This window comes from Tubulanus polymorphus, chromosome 1, assembly GCF_964204645.1.
Source record: "Tubulanus polymorphus chromosome 1, tnTubPoly1.2, whole genome shotgun sequence".
Lineage (NCBI taxonomy): Eukaryota > Metazoa > Nemertea > Palaeonemertea > Tubulaniformes > Tubulanidae > Tubulanus > Tubulanus polymorphus.
In genome coordinates, this window is record NC_134025.1 from 20503416 (window position 1) to 20524612 (window position 21197).

Below are 21197 nucleotides of genomic sequence, written 5' to 3' on the forward strand. Positions count from 1 at the left end.
GAGGTAATTTTTCTATTTTTAGGCATTGATGCTCTAAAAAACTTAAGGCCACTTTAAGAGATTACGTTATTTGGAACGGTCTTAATTTTGCCCGTTCCAATTTAGAACTGACCAAACGTTCATACTAGCGAAAGGTCCATTCCAAATTTGTCCATTCCACTTTAGACCGTTCCAATCTGGACCAATCTAAATGACTGATCGAGGTCCCTTCTAAATTTTGGAATGGACTGAATCTGAATGTTTGTGTGGACAGAAACTGGCTCCAGTTCCATCCTGCGTATTTTCTCATCACGCTGATTAATATAGTTTTTTTTTTGTTGATAGTTCGACCTGATTTCATCCATCAAAAGTGGCATGAACAATGATGATCTCATCATACTGATAACCAATGAGAAAGGTATCTAAATGTTGTAGCAATAAATTCTCAATTGAATTGATTAAGCAGATATGACTGACAATAAATAGTTTATGTCAATACGCAATCAAAATCAACTGAATTTGAAGACATAAAACTATCTTAAAATCAGGACCATATGAAATAATCATGTCCATCCCCAACAAACAAGTAAAGTTGCATAAAACCTGTTTCAGGGCGCTATACGGTGTTTGAATTGGACGTTACCAAAATCTTGTAATTTGTTGAATATTTTGTTGAGACAAGTCTAAGAGGGTCACGGATTTTAAAATCAGGACCATATGAAGTAATCATGTCCATCCCCAACAAACAAGTAAAGTTGCATAAAACCTGTTTCAGGGCGCTATACGGAGTTTGAATTGGACGTTACCAAAATCTTGTAATTTGTTGAATATTTTGTTGAGACAAGTCTAAGAGGGTCACGGATTTTAAAATCAGGACCATATGAAGTAATCATGTCCATCCCCAACAAACAAGTAAAGTTGCATAAAACCTGTTTCAGGGCGCTATACGGTGTTTGAATTGGACGTTACCAAAATCTTGTGATTTGTTGAATATTTCATTGAGACATGTTTAAGAGGGTCAAGGGTACATAGCAACTGATAGGGGTCAGAATATTTGATGCGAAGAGGAGCAATTTCTCAGCATTTAAAACGCAAAAGCAATTTAGCAGCACCTCGTTTCCATTGATAAAAAATCTTTAATAGCACTTGATAGGGGTCTGAGAGTTGGACGCAAAAATGCATCAAATTTCCATTTAAAAAAAAACACATCGGGTCAAGTTGCTCAAAAGTTGGTTAAAGATAACCAGTGGATAGATACCATAGTAAAAATGAACTTTTAATAGTCACTATGTCAACTATCCACTGGTTAACTCGAACCAACCTTTGAGCAACTGGCCCATCATCTTTAATAGGAGAGTCTACCATGCCCCCTAAGTCTGCTGATGAAAAACAGCAGATCCTTGGCTACAAAAAATGCAAATTATTGGGTCGATACATACGATAAAAGTCTTACCTCGATTATATAAGAGTACCGTTTCTCCATGGCTGTCGTGCACGTTTTAATAAGCACATACCTGGTTACGACATATGAATACGATATCGAGAGAGCTATTCCCGGACAAGATTTGACGCAGATATGTTGTAGGCGACGGAGAAAAAGCTGCCAATATGGCTAATGACGCAGAAAGGGATACGGCGCTATCTTAATGAAGAAGTTGATAGGCATTTTCCTACAGAAATTCGCTGATTTACAACAGAAGTGGCAAGATTGTAAATGGAAAATGAAACCAGTCAGTCCGGTGACCGACTGCCATATTTATTACGAACTTCTGTCCAGACTGGGATTACATATAGCGTTATCGGTACAACAACACGAATAACATATAATGTACACAGGTACATTCATTCGGTATTGGAAAACCTACAGGTTGGGGTGGTACCCTACATGTTGATACTGTTTTCTTACAAACCTAGAATGAATTATATTAATTCTAATATGCGAGTTTATCTTATTCATACCCTGGTGGACTTAGTTCCACAGTTGAAGAGTTTGAAGAGTTGACTGGAGATAATGAACTAATTTACCTCTGGTGACAAAATTAATCGCTGAGTTTTAAATTTGGTCTGTATGAGACAGATTTTATGATAAGTAATAAACTGCAATTTGATTTTAGGCTAGATATAAAAATGATATTAAATTTGAAAACTACATTAACCCTTTCAGTGCATCTACACCGCAGTGCGGTGTATAAATCAGTTATAGATTTTGCTAGTACACTGCAATGCGGTGTATGGATGTAATTAGTAATTATCTCTCTTGAAAAATTGCAGCACCTGTCAAACATAGTGAAATACTAGTAACTAACGATACATTGCGACGCGGTGTAGATGCACTATTGTGGTATTCCCATTATTACACACTAGGGTGGAATTTTTAAAAATTTTTTCAAATTATCTCCAGCACTATAGGGTAATTAGTCAGCACTGAAAGGGTTAATTAGCCTATTGACGATTTAGTGACTAGTTTTTTCAATTCAAGATTTGTGTCTTTTACCTGTAAATGAATCTGTCGATAGACAGATTATCACCCATCTTCAGTGGTTTAGTTGATAAATTACATTCTATTTCAGAATGTTCATCTCTTTTAGGCCTATCGATTTCCGTGAAAACTTCTGTAATTTGTAATTTAATGATAAAAAAATCCATCTTAGAACTAGCTAAATTAATCAGATTAGTCTACGTGTCTTGGAACTAGTTTCTACGCACATACACACACAGGAATGGTCTGATCTAAAATTCAGAACAGACCTACACGTGGCTCTTTGGTCCGATCCAAATTGTTTGGCTCCAAAATAGAATGGACAATTTAAGGGGTGGATTGAGGCTTGGAGAAAGGGAAGTTCACCTCATTTGACAAGGGCACTAAATCCACTAAAAAATTGCTTTTCAAAGCCTGTTTTATAGTAGCCTATTGCCCTGATACTAAGGACTGTAATTAGGATCAGTAGTTTTCTGCTCATTGAAGTGTCAATATTTCCCTTCAAAACTTAAAAGATAAGTAAAAGTAAAGTGGTGATTTTGGGCTGCCAGTCGGTCATATTGATGATTATCTGGCCAGTTTTTGGGCTGCAGATGTGTCTGGGAGATAAAAGTATAAACAAACAATCAAGACAATTCATTGAAGCAAGTGTATTCAAGCTTCCAAAATTCCTGGATTGCGTCAAGGGACAGACAAAAGATAAGTGAACACAAAAGGGACTTAAGTCCCAAGTGCGCTAAACAACAGATACGCCATCTGATGGATATACTGGATAACAACTGTCAACACAAACATAAGAAAATTAATCATAAACAAATTATTTTACACCTTGGACAACTTGGGGTCCAGGGTCACCATGCCTACTTGGAAAGTGTTCTGAACAGGGTCCCTACAGATCAGTCATTCCAGAATTCAAGGACTTTTTTAAGGAGTTTGCACGGAGAAAATTTGAAATTTCGAGGAGTGTACTCATCATTTTCATAATTATCCCCATTAGACCCTACAGTAGATTCCTCCTTAATTGGTACCTATTATCTCGGTACGCCATTTAATTCATATCAGTGGAATCTGCGTGTAACGCCTACGACTACCTAGATCTAAAACCTAAACATTTTCTAATTGTCAATTTCTAAAAAAACAAGGAGTTTTTCAAGCAATGTTTGGGCATTTTGCTTAAATTCAAGGATATTCAAGGACCTTGAAAAACATTATTGGTTTGGAAGGAGTTTTCAAGGAATCAAGGAGTCGTAGGGTCTGAAATACTCATCAATCTGACCATTTGAAAATTCAACACCACCTAACAAAAACCAATGACCTTGAGACTTACACCAATCATAGAACATAGGCCTTCTATAAGATGGCAATAGAATGTGGTAACAAAATGTCCATAGATGTCAATATAAATGGAAATACTATGTAATTTCACCATTCATCGCCCCCTGGTGAATGTAAGCAGAAGCCAATGACCTTGAAAATCACCTTGATCATAGGAAGCGTCAAGATCTACAACTTAGCTATTACAAAATAAGCACAGTACCAATTGAGATTGAAATATTTAATATGTTTCAATATTAAATTGCCTGCTGGTGGTAAGAACAATACACTGGATGATCCCATTTTTACAACTGGCAAATGTGTGAATCTCTAGTATTCAGATGTAAAATTTGTTTCTCAAATTAACAACAATGCAACATGAGAGCGATATCAAACTGTGGCCAATTTTTGTCACACAATTCAGAGTAGGCCTACTCAAGTTTGAAGTTTGTTATTTTCTAAAATGATTTTCAAAATCATATAATCAAAGGGGACCCCGAAAGTAGTTCATCGGAAAATGCCACTCATTTTTAGAATACAGAGAACAAGCTTATGAATTCAAACTTTTGTAGGTAGCAGATTAATTTATTTCATTTTCCCATAAATAGGGATCCGTCCCTATTCTTCACAACAATGTCTCCAATCCCTAGCTTAATATGACACTCAACTAGTAATCATTGCTTAGAATTTATTGGTGACATTTTATAAGGCGTCGAAAAACGAAGTCTTCAGAACTTACCCAAAGTAAGTTCGGTTTCAGGTGATGTTTACGAGGCATGTCATAGTCAAGGTAGTCATCATCATCTGAGTCATCGCCACCTTCGAAATCAAGCAATGGCCTCTTCATCTAAAAATTTAAGAAAAAATCTGAAGGCCTACTAGTATCGATTGATTCAACTAGCTAGAGCTCGGGCTATTTCATTCAGCTTGGGGTAGGTCAAGAGTAATAAAAACTGCCTTTTCATAGGCGTCATTGAAATTTGCTTACTTCTTACTTCGAGAAGAAAACATTATATGGGGGTCCAAGGACAGTTACTGCTGCACAACTGATTTCTTTTCAGATTAATCGCACGATTCAACGACGTAAAGACACTCAAACCTCGCGTAAACTACAGAAATTCATTAAGGATAATTGTACGAGAAGCGGATTGGACAAATTATAGGCCTAAAGTAACAAACTGTTGAAGCGTTGTAGTATCTTCCCTTGTTTTTTTTTTATATGGTAGAGGATACTGGGTAAAAAACTGTTTGTGTCAGGCCCAGGTCACTGTGGTTGTGAATATGGTGACGGTCTGAATCGGCTGTAGGCACCTATTGACAGTTGTTAGTTCTGATAGAATGGCACTTGGCAATGTGGAGGAGAGCGCCGTTTTATTAGTCTGAGTGTCATAAGTGTCATAGTGAGTGTCATTTAAAATGAACGTATTCAATTTTACATTGGGAAACGAAATTTTGTTGGTGGGCTATTTTCATTGTGATGTCGCTGTGTGGAGCCAGCGCCAGTGGGTCCACATTGTCTTTTAAAAGACCAGTATCAGTCAAAAGACGCTTTTTTCTGATTTATTACAGATTACCCACTCTAAACACAGACAGAGATACATTCACTGCCGATACATTCGAACCTGATGGTATCGCTACACTCAGCCACGGCACGAACCCCTGCCATACTCAACTAATTAGACGTAGTGCGCAGGTACAGGTCTAAGCTGGGCACTCGGTCTAATGTCTATTTTAACCTGACTTGAGAGCATTCCTGGTGGCCTAGCTCAGTTAGTTTTGGTAGTACATACCTGATAGAAGTCTTATTAGGAACAGAATGCATTGGCAGCTGACCTAAAATATCGTTTTTTAATCCACTTTAAACTGTATTGAAGGATATCCAAAAAATCTGCATTGAGAGGGGTTCCTGTGAGAAAAGAGACTCCATGATTTGAAAGTTTAACAATATGTCTCCATGCCTACCAACTGAAGTTTGGTACGTAGGCATGGAAACATATTGTTAAACTTTCAAATCATGGATTCACCTCTTTTCATTAAACCCCTTTCAGTGAAGACTTTTTGGATATCCTTCAATACAGTTTCGAATGGATTAAAAATGATGATTTAGGTCGACTGCCTGTCTTTTCTGGTCCTTTAAGACCTTTATCAGGTATGTACTACCAAAAATTAGCGAGCTAGGCCACCCGGAATGCTCTCAAGTCAGGTTGAAATAGACATTAGTGTGGCAGGGTTTCAACGTGGCAATCTTTCACCCAGTCCTGGCAGTGGCTGTCTCCAGTGTATCTACGTTGCTCTACGAGCCTGTGTAACCACCCACCCAGACACGTTCATTCAAATTCGCGTGACTTTTGCCGACAGAACTACTGTCGGCATTTTTGCCCGTGTTCAAACTGCAATATCTCAGCAATTAAACAACCGATTTTGATAAATAAACTATCTACACTAACCTTATGACGTTTTGTGTTTGTTCATTATATTTGTTTGAGGATAAAGCCGATTTTAGTACGATTAAATGTAAGATACAAAAATGATGCGCTGATTAGCGATGAGACACGCATCGCTCAAGTGTCTTATTGCTAACGAACTACAGTGTTACAATGCCAAGTTTCAAAGTGAAAAAAATGGTGTTATTTTTGCTATTTCTGTATTTAAATCGCATCAAGCACGGACTATGATGAAGAAACCTCCAAATGAATATAATAATAAGAAAACTGAATGTTTGAGGTTTGTAAAGAGAGTTTATTTTTCACAATCGGTTTAGTGAAACTGGATTTCTGGTGGTTTAAAGTCACAGTGATTTAAGAGTATCGAGAAAATGTCGTTCGTGTCTTAGTTAGTGTCTGTGGTACATCAGACACTAAGGTTCTTGGTGAAGGCAATCTCTGATGCCATCAGGTTCGAATCCTTGCTGGGGCCGGGGAGGATGCCCCCACACGGAACTTTATCCCAGCATAGCACATCGGCGATGCCTGGGGCTGTGCTGGGTAAAAGTGCAGATCCGCACCTCTCGTGATTGACGCAATCGGTATGACTGCAGTTTAGGTGTCCCTAATGGTTATGTACCTAATTATAGGTTATAACCTTACCATAGGCATAACACTATTCTTTAATAACACTAGCGCCACCCAGTGGATAGGTACCCAAACTGCAATTAGACCCAGACGGTTATAATCTTTCCCACACATGATTACAAAGTTTTGACACATTTCAGACGCATTAAAACATGGGAATCGTGGTCAAATGTTTACGAAATTCAAACTCACCTCCTCACACCGGTCCGCCATTTTGACATCAATCACATGATAATCAGCTGATGATCACAACAAAAAATCATTTTTCGGACAAATAATCTCTCGATCAATGTAGTTTCTGTCCCCTTATGCTACTGTTCATTCATTATTTATTTGGAAGTTTTGTCGGAGCTTTAGCCGAAGTGTTATCAGATTAAAACATACAAAATATATTTAATTGGATTGAATTGACCCTGGATTAAAAAACTTACTGGTAACATTTCACATTTTAATCTGTCGCCAGCGAAAAAAAGATTTTTTCTGCACAGAATTTTCGAATTTTGATTTTGCGTTGTCGTTTTCTTTTGCAACTCGTTCTAATGAACTGCAAGTTTTAGGGTAAGGAAAATAACAATCATTTTAAATTGCGTTTGAAAATTAATCTTAAAATCAATGCTTAAGCTTTAATTTGTTGTTGGTTGAGCTTGAGTTATAAGAAGGCAGGTGATATTTTGCCAATGCGGCATTATTCCTGTTAACGCTATTTTGCCAATGACTCGTTGTGATTGGCTAATTGATGCGCCGTGTATGCGCACTAACGTGCGCGACTTCAAAAATTCTCATTCAAAAAATTCAATTCAAAACTTCAAAAATTTCTTCAAAAAGAAAATTCAAATAAGAAAGTGTGGAGAACAGAGTTAGAGAAAATAGGAGCATAGGTGGGATTCGAACCCGGACCAGCATATCGCTAGCTTATCCACGTCTTTCCACTAGACCACCGGGCTCACTGCAATTCAGCCGTAAGATTTCACTACATAGGCCTATAGCCTCACCTAACCCTATCCCTAGGGGTGAACGGACCCTAAACCTCATCCTAGGCCTAACCCTAACCCTAACCCCTATTGAAACCTTAACCCAAAACCAAATATAATGATTTTATTGTTATATTTTATTCCGATTTCTTATTATATATATATATAGCCATTGGCGAAATAGCGTTTACTAAGATAATACCGCATTGGCAAAATATCCGCTTCCTACATTTAACTTGTTACATGGTGGGCAACCCACCAAGTTCATGGCCTAAAAGGTTAGTGAAGCTCCTGTAATTACATATAGGCCTAACCTGTTTAAACAGTCTGTGTGTGAAATGTTTCAAACATCTGAAAAGCAAAATATATGCAACAACGCTGTGACGAGGTTCTAACAAGCTGTAATGTCCTGTAACACTAGTGTGAAAACCAGGATTTAACCGACGGTTAAGAGTTTAACCAACCTTTGAGCAACGGGCCCCTGTAACATATGTGAAACCCGTGTAACTCAAAATGAAATATCTGTAACGCTGTGTAACACCCTGTAACATTGGTGTAACAGGCTGTAATGCCCTTCTCTGTAGGCCTAATAGTTTGTGAAACCCCTGTAACTCTTAGGCCTAAGTGAAATATACCGTTACAGGATGTTACATAAGTATTACATTGCATAGATATTTCACTTTGACTTACAGGGGTATTACTGACTGTTCCAGGGTGTCCAGCTTATTAAACCTGTGTTGCAGGGTGTTACAGCTTGATACACTCACGTTAGGCCTACAGTGTGTTGCACCCGTGTGATAGGCTGTTACAGATATTTCACTTTTACAAAAGCTCTACTGCCAATGACATATTTAGCAGCATGTTCGCCCAGGCATGAATCTTGGCCAGAATGGAGTGTCCTATCAGGTTTATACAGCTCTATTCACTCATTTAGCAGGATTTCTTTACATCAGTCGTTGCTCGTACGACCTCAGTTTTTCAGTCTTCCGGTTAAAAGCATCAATAAAAGAACTCTCCCAAATTTTATAACATTTTTCAGAAATGGCCACTGAATCTAAGGATCAAATTGACGTGGCTCCTGCGCGGGCAAGAAAACCGTGGAAACCTACCAATGATGGAATTAACCTATTAGAATCCATGAATACCGATGAAGAAAATGAAGTTCAGGGTGATCCTCCACTTGACAGTGAAGAAATTCCTCGCAATACAGAAACATTAGCCGATGATGTAAGGAACGAACCAGTTGGAGCTGGTGTAAGTTTGCTATTGATGCAAGTCCGTTTACCTAAGCTGTTTCCACTCAATCTAGTGACAACATAGGCCTATATATTCCTACTCAAAATCAGTTGTTGGTTCTCGAGCTTCCATTAGAGACCCTTATTCTTGTGCCGGTACTGTTTGTCTCTGTCTGTTTTCCCGCTTTGTTAATAGTTGGTCGATCTTTATTAAACTTGGGTACAATTTTAGTATGGTGGTCTAGTTATATGCAGTGCAAAGAGTGGGCCCAGTGCGTCACTTAGTCTGAACACCCTAGTGATTGTACAGCCTTTAAGGCTCTGTTCAGGTCCCTATCATCAATCTACCTATTCGTTATGCATTCTATTTGTAATTATGTTTTGATTTAATTGGATGAAATAGATTACTTACTTACTACTTAGTTGCAAAACAAGGCCTTAAAAAAACTGTTTTGCAGCGACATGACCTTGAAGATGATCTTATAACTAAGGAAGGGGGTTCAAATTCAAGAAGTTGTCTTCACAAATTTTAGCTATAGGCCCTAGATACAACATATCCAAAATGCATCGGGAACTAATGCATGGGAATGCCTCATGCATGTACCAGTGGTGACAGATTCGAACCATAGCCCAGGAAACTGTTGTTGCCTATGACTTGTAGAGCATTAAGTTCTGTATTTTCTTAGTCATCTACTATTCAAAATTGATAATAGACCAATGACTCGTAAACAACAACACAACTCCATAAGGAACTTTTTGGATTCAGGACTATAATGCCTGAATGTATGGCTATGTATTGACGTTGCCTCGATTGCTTCTATTTCATAATATTGATTGATTTCAGGATCCTGGCCAAGAAGACGTACAAGGCGAAGGTTATGAGAAGGAAGAAGATACAAAATTGGGTAGGTTTACCAGGGCCGTAGCGGCTCAGTTATTGGGTATATGATATAAAATGCCTAATATGCCGTCGAGTGATAGAAGTCTCTTAAATTCCAGACTTTTGGCCACGAGACTTATTTGGTTTGTTTATCAGGCGCTCTAAATACATCCATTGTAAAGAAAATGGAAAATCAAAATAATTTTGGCAGTTGGCAACAATGCTTATGAAAATAATGCAGCCAATTTTTTATTGAATACCAGTATGTAAATTCCTATTTTTCCCATTTATTTATTGTAGAAACTGATGAACAATTGGATCGCGATGAACTGTTTTACAAGGCAAGGGGTTTAGAGAAATCTGGTAAACTGCAGCTGGCGTTGAAATACTACTTGAAATGTTTGAAGAGCCTTGAAAAGAATACCCCATTCTCATTTATGCCGCAGTGTCTAAATAGTGTAAGTACAGTTCTGTCTTTCTGTAGCGTTTAAACCCTTGTTATTGATGAACTCCTAGAACCCACGGTCAAAACTTTAACCGGTAAATGGTCTTGTTGGTAAAGATTGAAAGTAATCACCCAATCAGAGGCTGTGTTACAAATGCCTAGTTCCCGTTGAAATGGTTGAAAATTTTGTTATGATTCAGAAAAAATTCAAAGCAAGTTTGCTTTAGCCTCTTCATATACAAGAGATGAGTTTGAAAATTTTGATGTACATTGTACCAGACAAATGAGGTGGTAGTTATATCGATGTCATTTCTTTTTGCAGGTGGCTAATATATATTATTCACTGGAAGAATGTATCCTTTGTTTCGTCAATTTTCTCATGGCTCGGGTCTATCAAACCAGGTCCATTCTAAATTGTAGAATGGACCTTCTCTGTGCTCGTGAATAGAAACTTTGCTCTAAGTGTCTGTCAATCAGTGTCCCATCTAGCATGATCATTCATAACAATTTGAAAAGTGTGCGAACAAGCAGCACTAGTTAGGGCCGTTCCAGGTACAGGCCAAACTAGAACAGATCTACTAGCGATGTGAAAGCGGCTTAGGCTATATAGTTGAAGTTCTATACACGTGATTAATGTTAACAAAAAATAAGCATTCAACCACACTGCTAATGCGGCTTACAAGAGTTTAAGCTTACCTGGTTGTACATAGATTGTGCTAATAGTGTTTTATTGTTGAGAAATCTTTAATGGAAGTTGTCAAGATGAGAAAGCCGTGCAGTTCATACAAGCAGAAAAGCTCTACTACGAAACGGCCCTAATTGACTCATCTGGCATACAAAAGAAAATTGGTAAGTTCGCCGTTTTTACTGAAGTTTGTGTGTCAGTATAGCTAGGAAAAAAATTGAGGGAGAGATATAAGATAATGAATTAGCCACTCTATTCACCTTCTACAAAATAGTAAGAAGTATATTAGTATATGTAAGTATTTGACAGGCTTTTATCCCATTTATGTATAGAATTTGCTTCTATTTTCCGAAAATTTCATTTGATCTACTGTGTAATTTGCAGGATATTTTGCTGTCATACAGGATAGTTTTGAAATTATTGGATTATTGCTCTCTAACATTGTAAATAATAAATCCCTATGCGAAATATAAGCTCGTAATTGAAGGTGCATTTCATTTTTAGCTCCGCTGTGACCGAAGGTCAGTGGAGCTGATGGGTTAGGGGGTTCGTCGTCGTCGTTCGTCCGTCCGTCCGTCCGTCCGTCCGGTGTTCGGTGTCCGGCGTCAACTTTTTCTTTATATCCCTACTAGTCCTACAGTTCTGATGGGATCTTGATGAAACTTGGTATGAATGATCTATGGGGGAGTGCCTACAAAAGTACAGAGCCATAATTTTGATTTTGCATAAATTATGCAAATTAGGGCTATTTTTAGATTTTCACTAAAATCGCTACTCCTCCATCGATTTTCAGCGGATTTCAATCAAACTTGGTATGAATGATCTATGGGAGAGTGCCTACAAAAGTACAGAGCCATATTTTTGATTTTGCATAAATTATGCAAATTAGGGCTATTTTTAGATTTTCACTTAAATCGCTACTTCTACTTCAGTTTTCAGTAGATATCAACCAAACTTGGTACGAATGATGTATGGGGGAGTGCCTACAAAAGTATAGAGCCATACTTTTGATTTTGCATAAATTATGCAAATTAGGGCTATTTTTAGATTTTCACTTAAATTGCTACTTCTACTCCAGTTTTCAGTAGATTTCAACCAAACTTCATATGAATGATCTATTGGGGAGTGCCTACAAAAGTATAGAGCCATATTTTTGATTTTGCATAAATTATGCAAATTAGGCCTTTTTTAGATTTTCCTTTCAATCGCTACTCCTCCAATTTTCAGCGGATTTCAAACTTAGTATGAATGTTTTTATAGGGGATTGTCTAAACCAGTATAGAGCCATATTCTAGATTATGCATAAATTTTGCAAATTAGGGATAATTTTTTTAGATTTTCACTTAAATCGCTACACCTTCTTCAGTTTTTATCAAATTTGAATTAAACTTTTTATGAATGATCTATGGGATGATGCCTACATAAGTATAGAGGATGTTTTGCAAATTAGTTCTATTTATAGATTTATCTTGTCTTCAAATCGCTACTATTCCTACAATTTTAATCAGATCAATTCCAAATTTGGTATGAATGTTCTATGGACCAAGGCCTATAAAGTTACAGAGTCATTTTTTAGAATTGTCTCCCTAGGGGCGCCCTTAGGGTGGAGTTTCTATTTCTTCAAATCGCTACTAGTCCTACAGTTTCAATCAGATCAATTCCAAATTTGGTATGAATGTTCTATGGACCAAGGCCTATAAAGTTGCAGAGCCATTTTTTTTATTCTTCCCTAAGGGGCGCCCCTTGGGGTGGAGTTTCTATTTCTTCAGATCACTACTAGTCCTATAGTTTTGATCAGATCAAGTCCAAATTTGGTATGAATGGTGTTTGGACCAATACCTACAAAGTACAGAGCCTTTTTTGGATTTGGCCAAAAGGGGGCACCCCTAGGTATGCAGCTTCTATTTCTTCAAGTCACACGCGGAGCTATATAAGCCGATAGGCTCCTTGTTTACTTCCCCTGCCAACGACAAACGCAATTAGATATAGGGGCTGAACCAATTAAATTATTGTTTTTTGTGATAAATAGAATACAAAAGATTTTTTAGAATTAACCAATTAGAGATAGGCACGTGAACACAAGACTCGCACTATTTTGATATTGTTATGAATAGGGTATAGTAGACCCAGTCTACTTTACCGCTGGAATTTAATACAAACGGTATACAATTATCAATTTTAGAGCACTCCTGGACCTCGGTGCTCTTGTATGAAGAAATAAAGTATTATCGAGTGTTTTTTAGCCCACTTGGGACTTTAGTCCCAGCGGGCTATTGCGTTCACTTTTCGTCTGTCGTCCGTCCGTTCGTCCGTCCGTCCGTAGACGGAATCCAGATATTTTGGGAAGTTTTGAAGACGCTTCAAGGTAATGTCTTGATATTTGGGTTACACATGTATCTACCCTAGACACATCTTCAGCCCAAAAACTGGCCCTGTCAGAATCAAGATGGCCGACTGGCAGCCATTGTAGTTCACCAAAATCAGCACTTTTTACACATTTTTGAACTTTTTGAGGGAAATTTTGAAGACGCTTTGATCAATTACCTTGATCTTTCGGATATATGTGAACCCCCCCCAGGGCTCATCAACATAAATTGGGTCGGTCGGACTCAAGATGGCCGTCCTATGACCTTTTTAGTGCCCAAAAATGTTAATTTTGGCCCGAATTCTGAGTCCTGTAGCTTCCTACGGGTTTGACATTTCTCATTACAATTTGTGATGGGTATTCTTTGGAAAGGGATGTTTTATACCTGAGACAGGTATTTTTCATCAGCCAATTATGACGCAATTGGCGGCCATCTTGATGTCAGCAGTACTCATTCGTAAGTGGGAAAAAGTTTTTCCACATTATATTGATACCTAAGCGTATTTTGCTACCACAATCAATTAGAAAGTTGTAGTTCATAACGTGTTCTATGATTGTGGTGAGTTTCAAGGTAATTGGATTTTGTATATGGCCACCAGGGGGCGTTGAATAATACAATATCTTAGCATTTCTTTATTATATTCGTATCAATGCATATTTTGTAACCACAATCAATTGGAAAGTTGTAGCTCATGACATCATCTATGATTGTTGCGAGTTTTAAGGACATAAGTTTTTCTATATGGTCACCAGGGGGCGTTGAATAGTAGAATAACTTAGTATTTCCTTATTATATTGGTACCTAGGCATATTTTGTTACCATGATCAATTGCAAAGTTGTAGTTCGTGACATATTCTATGATTGTGGTGAGTTTCGAGGTCATTGGGTTTTGAATATGGTCACCAGGGGGCGTTGAATAGTAGAATGACTTAGTATTTCCATATTAAATTGGTAACGAGGCATATTTTGTTATCACAATCAATTACAAAATCGTAGCTGCTGACATGTTCTATGATTGTGGTGAGTTTCAAGGTCACTGGATTCTGTATATGGTCACTAGGGGGCGTTGAATATTGAATTTGTTAGATTGTTGAGCATTTGAAACCACTTCCCAAGTGGGCATGGTGTCCCTGGACCCCTAGTTGTATATGGCCACCAGAGGGCGTTGAATAATGCAATATCTTAGTATTTCTATATTATATTCGTATCAATGCATAATTTGTAACCACAATCAATTGCAAAGTTGTAGCTCATGACATCATCTATGATTGTGGCAAGTTTTAAGGCCATTAGTTATTCTATATGGTCACCAGGGGGCGTTGAATAGTAGAATAACTTAGTATTTCCTTATTATATTGGTACCTAGGCATATTTTGTTACCATGATCAATTACAAAGTTATAGTTCATGACATGTTCTATGATTGTGGTGGGTTTCAAGGTCATTGGGTTTTGAATATGGTCACCAGGGGGCGTTGAATAGTGGAATAACTTAGTATTTCCATATTAAAGTGGTAATGAGGCATATTTTGTTATCACAATCAATTACAAAATCGTAGCTGCTGACATGTTCTATGATTGTGGTGAGTTTCAAGGTCATTGGATTCTGTATATGGTCACCAGGGGGCGTTGAATATTGAAATTGTTAGATTGTTGAGCATTTGGAACCACTTCCCAAGTGGGCATGGTGTCCCCGGACCCCTAGTTTTTATCCACGACTTTTCAGAAACAGAAGCTGGCCTTCAACCCGATGATAAGGATAGCGCCGAAGATGTTGTCGGATTACATGGCGACGTTATACGAGCCGAAGAGTATGAAAACTTAGCTCGTCTGTGTCTCGAGAAAAATCAGTATGTACAACTGGGCCCGGTTCCACAGTCGTGAGTTAAGATTTGACTCCCGAGTTAAAACATTGAAAATTAACTAACTTTAACTCATAGTTAAATCTAACTCACAACTGTGGAACTGGATCCTGATTATTAATCCGTTAAAAACATAGTTCCACAGTTGTCGGTTGTATTGAAAACATCAGAACTGAACTGGAAATTTTTACGCAACATTTCAAATTTTACTGACAACTATAAAGCTTTTTTTATGAAAGTTTGTACTACTATCCGTGCATTCTGGTCAATCTCGAAAACCTCGAAAACCTCGAAAACCAAATCTAAAAGAAGCTTGGAATTTTTTGAAGCTATTTTTTTGTAATTTTGTATCCTTTAACACGTATCTTTTTAAATTTTCAGACCTCAGTTGGCTTTGGAATATTGTGGAAAGGTATGCAATAATATAATGAACGCATACTAGTATAATCATTTTCAGCACCTATTCTATGCATTAATAGAACCCAAACCTAGGGAAATTTTCAAGCCAACCTGAGAAATAAGGTCAATCTTCATCTATGAAACCAGGCTGCATTATGAGAGCTGTTCAATTTTAGAGTTATGTATTGAAATGATTGCTGATTATTATCATACTAATTACACAAAATTCCTGTTTTACAGGCTACAAAACTAAGGCAGCAGATATTTGGTGAGAATCACCCCCTGACATTGAAAAGTTTAGACTTCTTCACTGTGGTTTATGCAGAAGCTGGTAAAGAACAATACCAAGGTACAAATACTGTAGACAAAAATTCCACTGGTGTGTGTAGATTGCTCCGGTGCTTACCTGGACCCAGTTCCACAGTTCTGAGTTAGAGTTAACTCTGAGTTAAAGTTAGTTCATTTTCAATGAGTTAACTCAAGAGTTAATTCTTAACTCACAACTGTGGAACTGGACCCTGGTAACAGCAAACTTTGGGGGAGCAGAAAATCTTATTTTTGTCATTAGTGAATCTGTTACATCTGGGTTCATTAAAATGTGGTTCAACTGTATTAATGTTACCCCATGGTAACTTCATTGTTAACCCTGTTGGAAATAACTGAAAATATAGAATACCATTAGTAAAAGTTGAATATTAAATTGATTCTGTAATCGATTTCGAAAGTATTTGGTTTCCACTAAAAAGTCAGCTATGCCTAACAAATCTGATCCCCATCGATTATGAATATACCGGTATTAGAAATGAACTAATTTCATTTCTAGAATCAAAATTAACCCAGAGCTTTGGAACTGGTCCAGATGATTTAATGTGCCCGGCCTGGACTGAAAACCTGTTATCAATCATTTTTGCTTGAATGCTTTCAGAATCGATGGACCAACTAAACAGTAATATGGACATGACTGCTGAATCTGAAAGTAGACCCTCTACGAGTAAAAGAACTCCAGATAGTGAACTGCGAAAGCGGCCAGTGAATAAAGGTAAAATCATGAAGACAAGTGGAAACCTCCACCACTACTGTGGCAATTGAGGATTCTACACGTCGAGTTAGAAAGTCAAAATTTCGACTTAAAAAGAATACGGCCGCATTGCTCTTCCATATTCAATCTACCTGGTTCGCTAGTATTTACTCACTTTATTCAATTAAATTAAATGGGGTACTGGCGCACCACTGGCCACTTTGATATCAGATATGCTTGATCAAAATGAGTTGATTCTTAATTTGATCTAGATTCTTTGCCTTCCGATCCATAAACTAGACAAATCACCATTAAAACTAAATTTCATTCATGGAAAATAAAACCGAATCCCATTTTGTCCCATTGAAACTGAGTGAACTTTTAAGTACACCAGTTATCAATGAATCCAAAATGAATACTATAACAAACACTGCTTAGAAAAACCCATCTTATATTTTTGGATGCTCATTTAAATTTGGAACCTAATAATCCAGTTCAAATAGCCGTTTGTGAGTCATGCTATCTGCTGTATCCACACCTGATTGTTTTTTCACCTATTTTCAAAGAAATGATATGTGTATTATATTCGCTTTACATTCGTCATTTTCAGAATCTCAAATTAATGAAGATCAGATCCCTGAAGCTTCTGTCTCTACTCGAACTACAGTTAAAACGCATGGTAATTTTCATACTAGTATATAAAAATGTACAATGACCCATCACTAACTCCGTCTCCCCCTACCTAAAACACCCCGATTGATAGTTTTCTTCCAAATTTATGATGGGGTCAATGTTAATGCAGAAATGTGGAACTGGACCTTCATTCCATTTCACCAAACTTGAAAACAGCTCAACTCAACTTGAATTTGTTACTATGTTGTCCTTTCCACAGCTGATGTTTACCCACCCTAAATTGTTGGAGAAACTTAAAAAAACTATGAAAATGCTGTACAGTATGCTTAGTGTTTCTGCTCATAGACCTCTTGAGATTTCTTGGACAAAATTCGCATATTCCTATGATTTGTAGAACAAAAGCCCCAGCTATAAGTCAACTGGTTGAAGCCCGATAAACGTAATAATTAAATAAATCATTGCTGTACAGTATGTAATGGATACATGCCTAGCCTGGGTTGCGTTGAATCATCAATTACTGAGATTTCGCAATGTTAGTTTAACAGCGCTGCCATCTTTCAATAGAGATTTTAACTAGTTTAAAGGATTATAAAGGTACACCAAAGTTGCGGGGTACATACAAGTGAATTGGTGAATCAATAATTTTGTACAAGAACGATGTTATTTTTCTTTTGTAGAGGAACAGATCTCGATATCGTTGTTGTGGGTGTTCTTCTTCATACTTCTGTGCGTGTTGTGTATGATGGGCGTGTTCCTATCCTGTCGTATGAATCCGCACGACGAATTCTGCGCGACGGTCAAAACGAAAGCGCATTACTACTTACTGCGATTGAAATATTACTACTATCGTTACACGGACGACGTCGATAACGTAAGCGGTTGATTCGCGTATGAACGTTCCTCGGGTATAAGCCCTCCTAAAGCTTTAGAGGGAAACAGGATGGTGCGACTAAAACAGTTGGTCATCATAAACTTAGAATTAGTGTTCATTTTCATCGATTTTGATCTAGATTTTATAGGCTCTGGAATCCAAATAACAGTTGCACAAGTCAACGAAAATATGAACGTTTGACTTTTCTAATCACTGTTTTCATTGATAGCTGATTATCTTAAGGAGAAAACTAGATTTGTTTGATTTTAATTGAAATGTAGAAGAATACTATCATTGCCTAGTTCACTGGTATTTTTGCACTTAGGCGTAATAACACTATGTGATATAATTGTCATGTAGGTTCACCCTCTCGATGTACGTACAGAAAAATCATATTGGATCAGTAATCCAATTGTTTTGAAGAACAAGCAATGTAGCTTACACGCTTCATTGTAAAACGTACATTCCAGGATTTTGTTACCAGGGATGGTTATGGTTTATTTGTACATATATTTTGTTATTCTCTATTAGTGAATGTTAAATCTCAGGATAAGCCACAGTCACGTGGTCGTGGTTATTTTTAAGTGCCATCTATTCACACACTGCACCGCTGAAACGAAAAACCCGGAAAGCAGGGGCTGATTTAGGAAAATTGGAAGGCCATTACGTTTTTCAAGAAAAACATATGGAAATTTGTCTTTTCTGAGAGAATGAGTGTAAAATTTACAGGTTTTAACAATCTTTTTCTTGATGAAAAGGGCTAACTCAACGGGAAGGTAGAGGTCCGTACCACCAAGACCTCCCCGTAAATCCGCCCCAGGAAAGAGTATGGAAGGCTGAAATGTTTAAGAAAGCAAGCGTACAAGACCCGGTTTCGATCCCCAGTGCGCGTTATTTCACTGTCACTTCTCTTGATCATTACAGCTGAATTACTCTCATGTAGTACTGATGATGTGAATGGTGGTTATTATGGTGCAGTAGTCACCCCCGGCTATAGATAGATAATACCGTGTGTTGTGTTAAATGAAGGAGAAGAAATCATATTTATTTTACGATATATTTAACAATCTGTCGAATCAATCATCATATCGTTCATAGAAATATACTCCAATGATACCAATTAGAAATTTTGATTATTTCAATGAAAATTTTGTACCATTCTACAGTGTACAAGCCTGTTTAATTTGAATGTTGGGGTCGTATTCAGGGACCCATAAAATTCATCCTATTTATACTGAGTTCATTGACTTACTCTTACATGACCAACAAAATCTAAATGACCAACAAGATTCAATGGCCTTGACCTAAGAAAAGAGCCGTTCCAAACATTTTCTATGACTTTTTCAAGTTTTCTTTCCTAGACTTTAAGCGCAAAATTACCAGGATTTTTTGTATTGTATTCTAAAAATGATAAATGACACTAAGGCTAAAGAAAATGATAACTTGTTTCTTCACTTATGTAAACGGCAATAAAATTTGTGATCAGTTCATTTCTATAGCTATGTCTGTTATGGTTAGCCTGATCATAAAAATAGTTACGTACGGGGTAGCTAGCTGGCCGACCGGATCAACATTTAGCCTAAGACAGAGAAACTAGGTATCAATTTTTTTTGCCTTCAATAATTTTAGACCATGTTCAAAGACTTTCACTGACCACTAGAAACGGGTATCAGAAAAATTTCCATATTAGATTATGAAATTATGTTTGTACGAAATATTGTCTGGATTAAACGAGAATCTGGATTGAATTGATCTAGTAAAAGCAGGATTAACTGTATTCAGAATCTGCTGGTTTAGATTTTTACAAATAATGATAGAGTTTTGATAATTTTATGATACGAAGACGTGAGACATTCCAGGTTTTTAACGTTTTTTTTTCCGGAGATAAAACGATAAAACCATGAGTAAAACTGCTGAATGCCATTTATTTTATAACGAATGTTTATTGAACTGTGTAGATCACTGTGTAGATCATGTTGTATGCATTCATCATAATGAATTGTGAAACTCTTCTTGATTTGGCTGTATGTCCAAGAAATACTAGAAACATCTTAAAGACTATTATGTGAAAAATCCCGAGTTCATCATTCTGACAACTGGAAGGGCAAATTACTGATGTTAGCTTTGAAGTGTTGACTCAGGTGGAGACATTTCGGGTGATAGATGCCATGTAGAAAAGTGGGCGATCTGGAAGCGGATCCCTGACACACCCCTTAGATCCGCCTCTATATAAGCGGGCTTAAATTCCTCGTCAATTTATCTAGAATATCTAAAACCCGCAAATGATTTTCAACTGTTTGTATTTTGCGAGACCCATTATCGAAAGAAACTGACGAATGTTGCGCTTAAAACAATGAGTTCTCGCAACAAGCTTCCTAAAATTTCTAAGAAACATTTGACAGTTGGTAAATCGATTGTAGGTTATGATTTTAGTGAGGCATCATTTCTTATTTTTATACCGGTACTGATTTCGCATTTTCAAAACTTCTGCTATGTGCAATAGATATGCTTTAACCAATGGGGTAATGAATTTAACGAATATTTTTTTTGTAAATGAGCTTTAATAAGAGATGAGTTTGAAGATTTATTTTTGTAAGTTGTGACTTTGTTATGATACTGTCGTGAATGTTCATTACAAAATTTTGATCTTTTAAAAAGTTAAAGATTTTTTTTTTAGAAAAAATGTACCAGTTACAATTGTGGGATATTAATCTTTGTATATACATTATATACATTTGTATATCAATTATGTGTTAATCTATGATTTATGAATTGATTTAAAATGAATATAGCAATCAGATTTATTGAATAATATGTTCATCATTTTGCTGGTTTGTCGGGGGCTCTTTCTTTCATCTTATGGACATACTAACCGCAGACTTGTGTCCGTTCTTCTCGTTAGAAGCGTATTCGACTAAACTGCTCTCAATACTCGATACATAAAACAAAGTATGGAAAATGAGATTTGGAGAATGATTATGCTCTGAAGTA

General features: G+C 37.1%; 2 protein-coding genes across 3 annotated transcripts in view; one reads left to right on the forward strand and one right to left on the reverse strand.

Annotated features, from left to right (window-relative positions):
* Window positions 1–7054, reverse strand: part of LOC141915417 (5'-3' exonuclease PLD3-like) — a 44511-nt gene extending 37457 nt beyond the window's left edge. Inside the window, exons 1-2 of the mRNA XM_074806939.1 lie at window positions 7036–7054; window positions 4512–4619 (exon numbers count right to left, since the gene is read on the reverse strand). Coding sequence (XP_074663040.1) covers window positions 4512–4619 — 108 coding nt within the window. The 5' untranslated portion in view covers window positions 7036–7054. The remainder of the gene's footprint in view (window positions 1–4511; window positions 4620–7035) is intronic.
* A 243-nt stretch (window positions 7055–7297) lies between these two features.
* LOC141915419 (uncharacterized) lies at window positions 7298–20904 on the forward strand. 2 transcript variants are annotated; one of them, XM_074806942.1, is made up of 12 exons: window positions 7298–7401; window positions 8854–9068; window positions 9894–9954; window positions 10230–10387; window positions 10697–10727; window positions 11137–11223; window positions 15150–15273; window positions 15667–15697; window positions 15925–16033; window positions 16610–16723; window positions 17313–17381; window positions 18013–20904. In XM_074806942.1, exons 2-12 carry the CDS (start codon window positions 8856–8858, stop codon window positions 18216–18218), a joined length of 1203 nt encoding a protein of 400 aa, XP_074663043.1. In that variant the 5' UTR covers window positions 7298–7401; window positions 8854–8855; the 3' UTR covers window positions 18219–20904. The 2 variants fall into 2 exon arrangements, with proteins under 2 accessions (XP_074663043.1, XP_074663044.1); XM_074806943.1 differs by having other exon boundaries at window positions 15156–15273.
* Window positions 20905–21197: the final 293 nt, after the last annotated feature.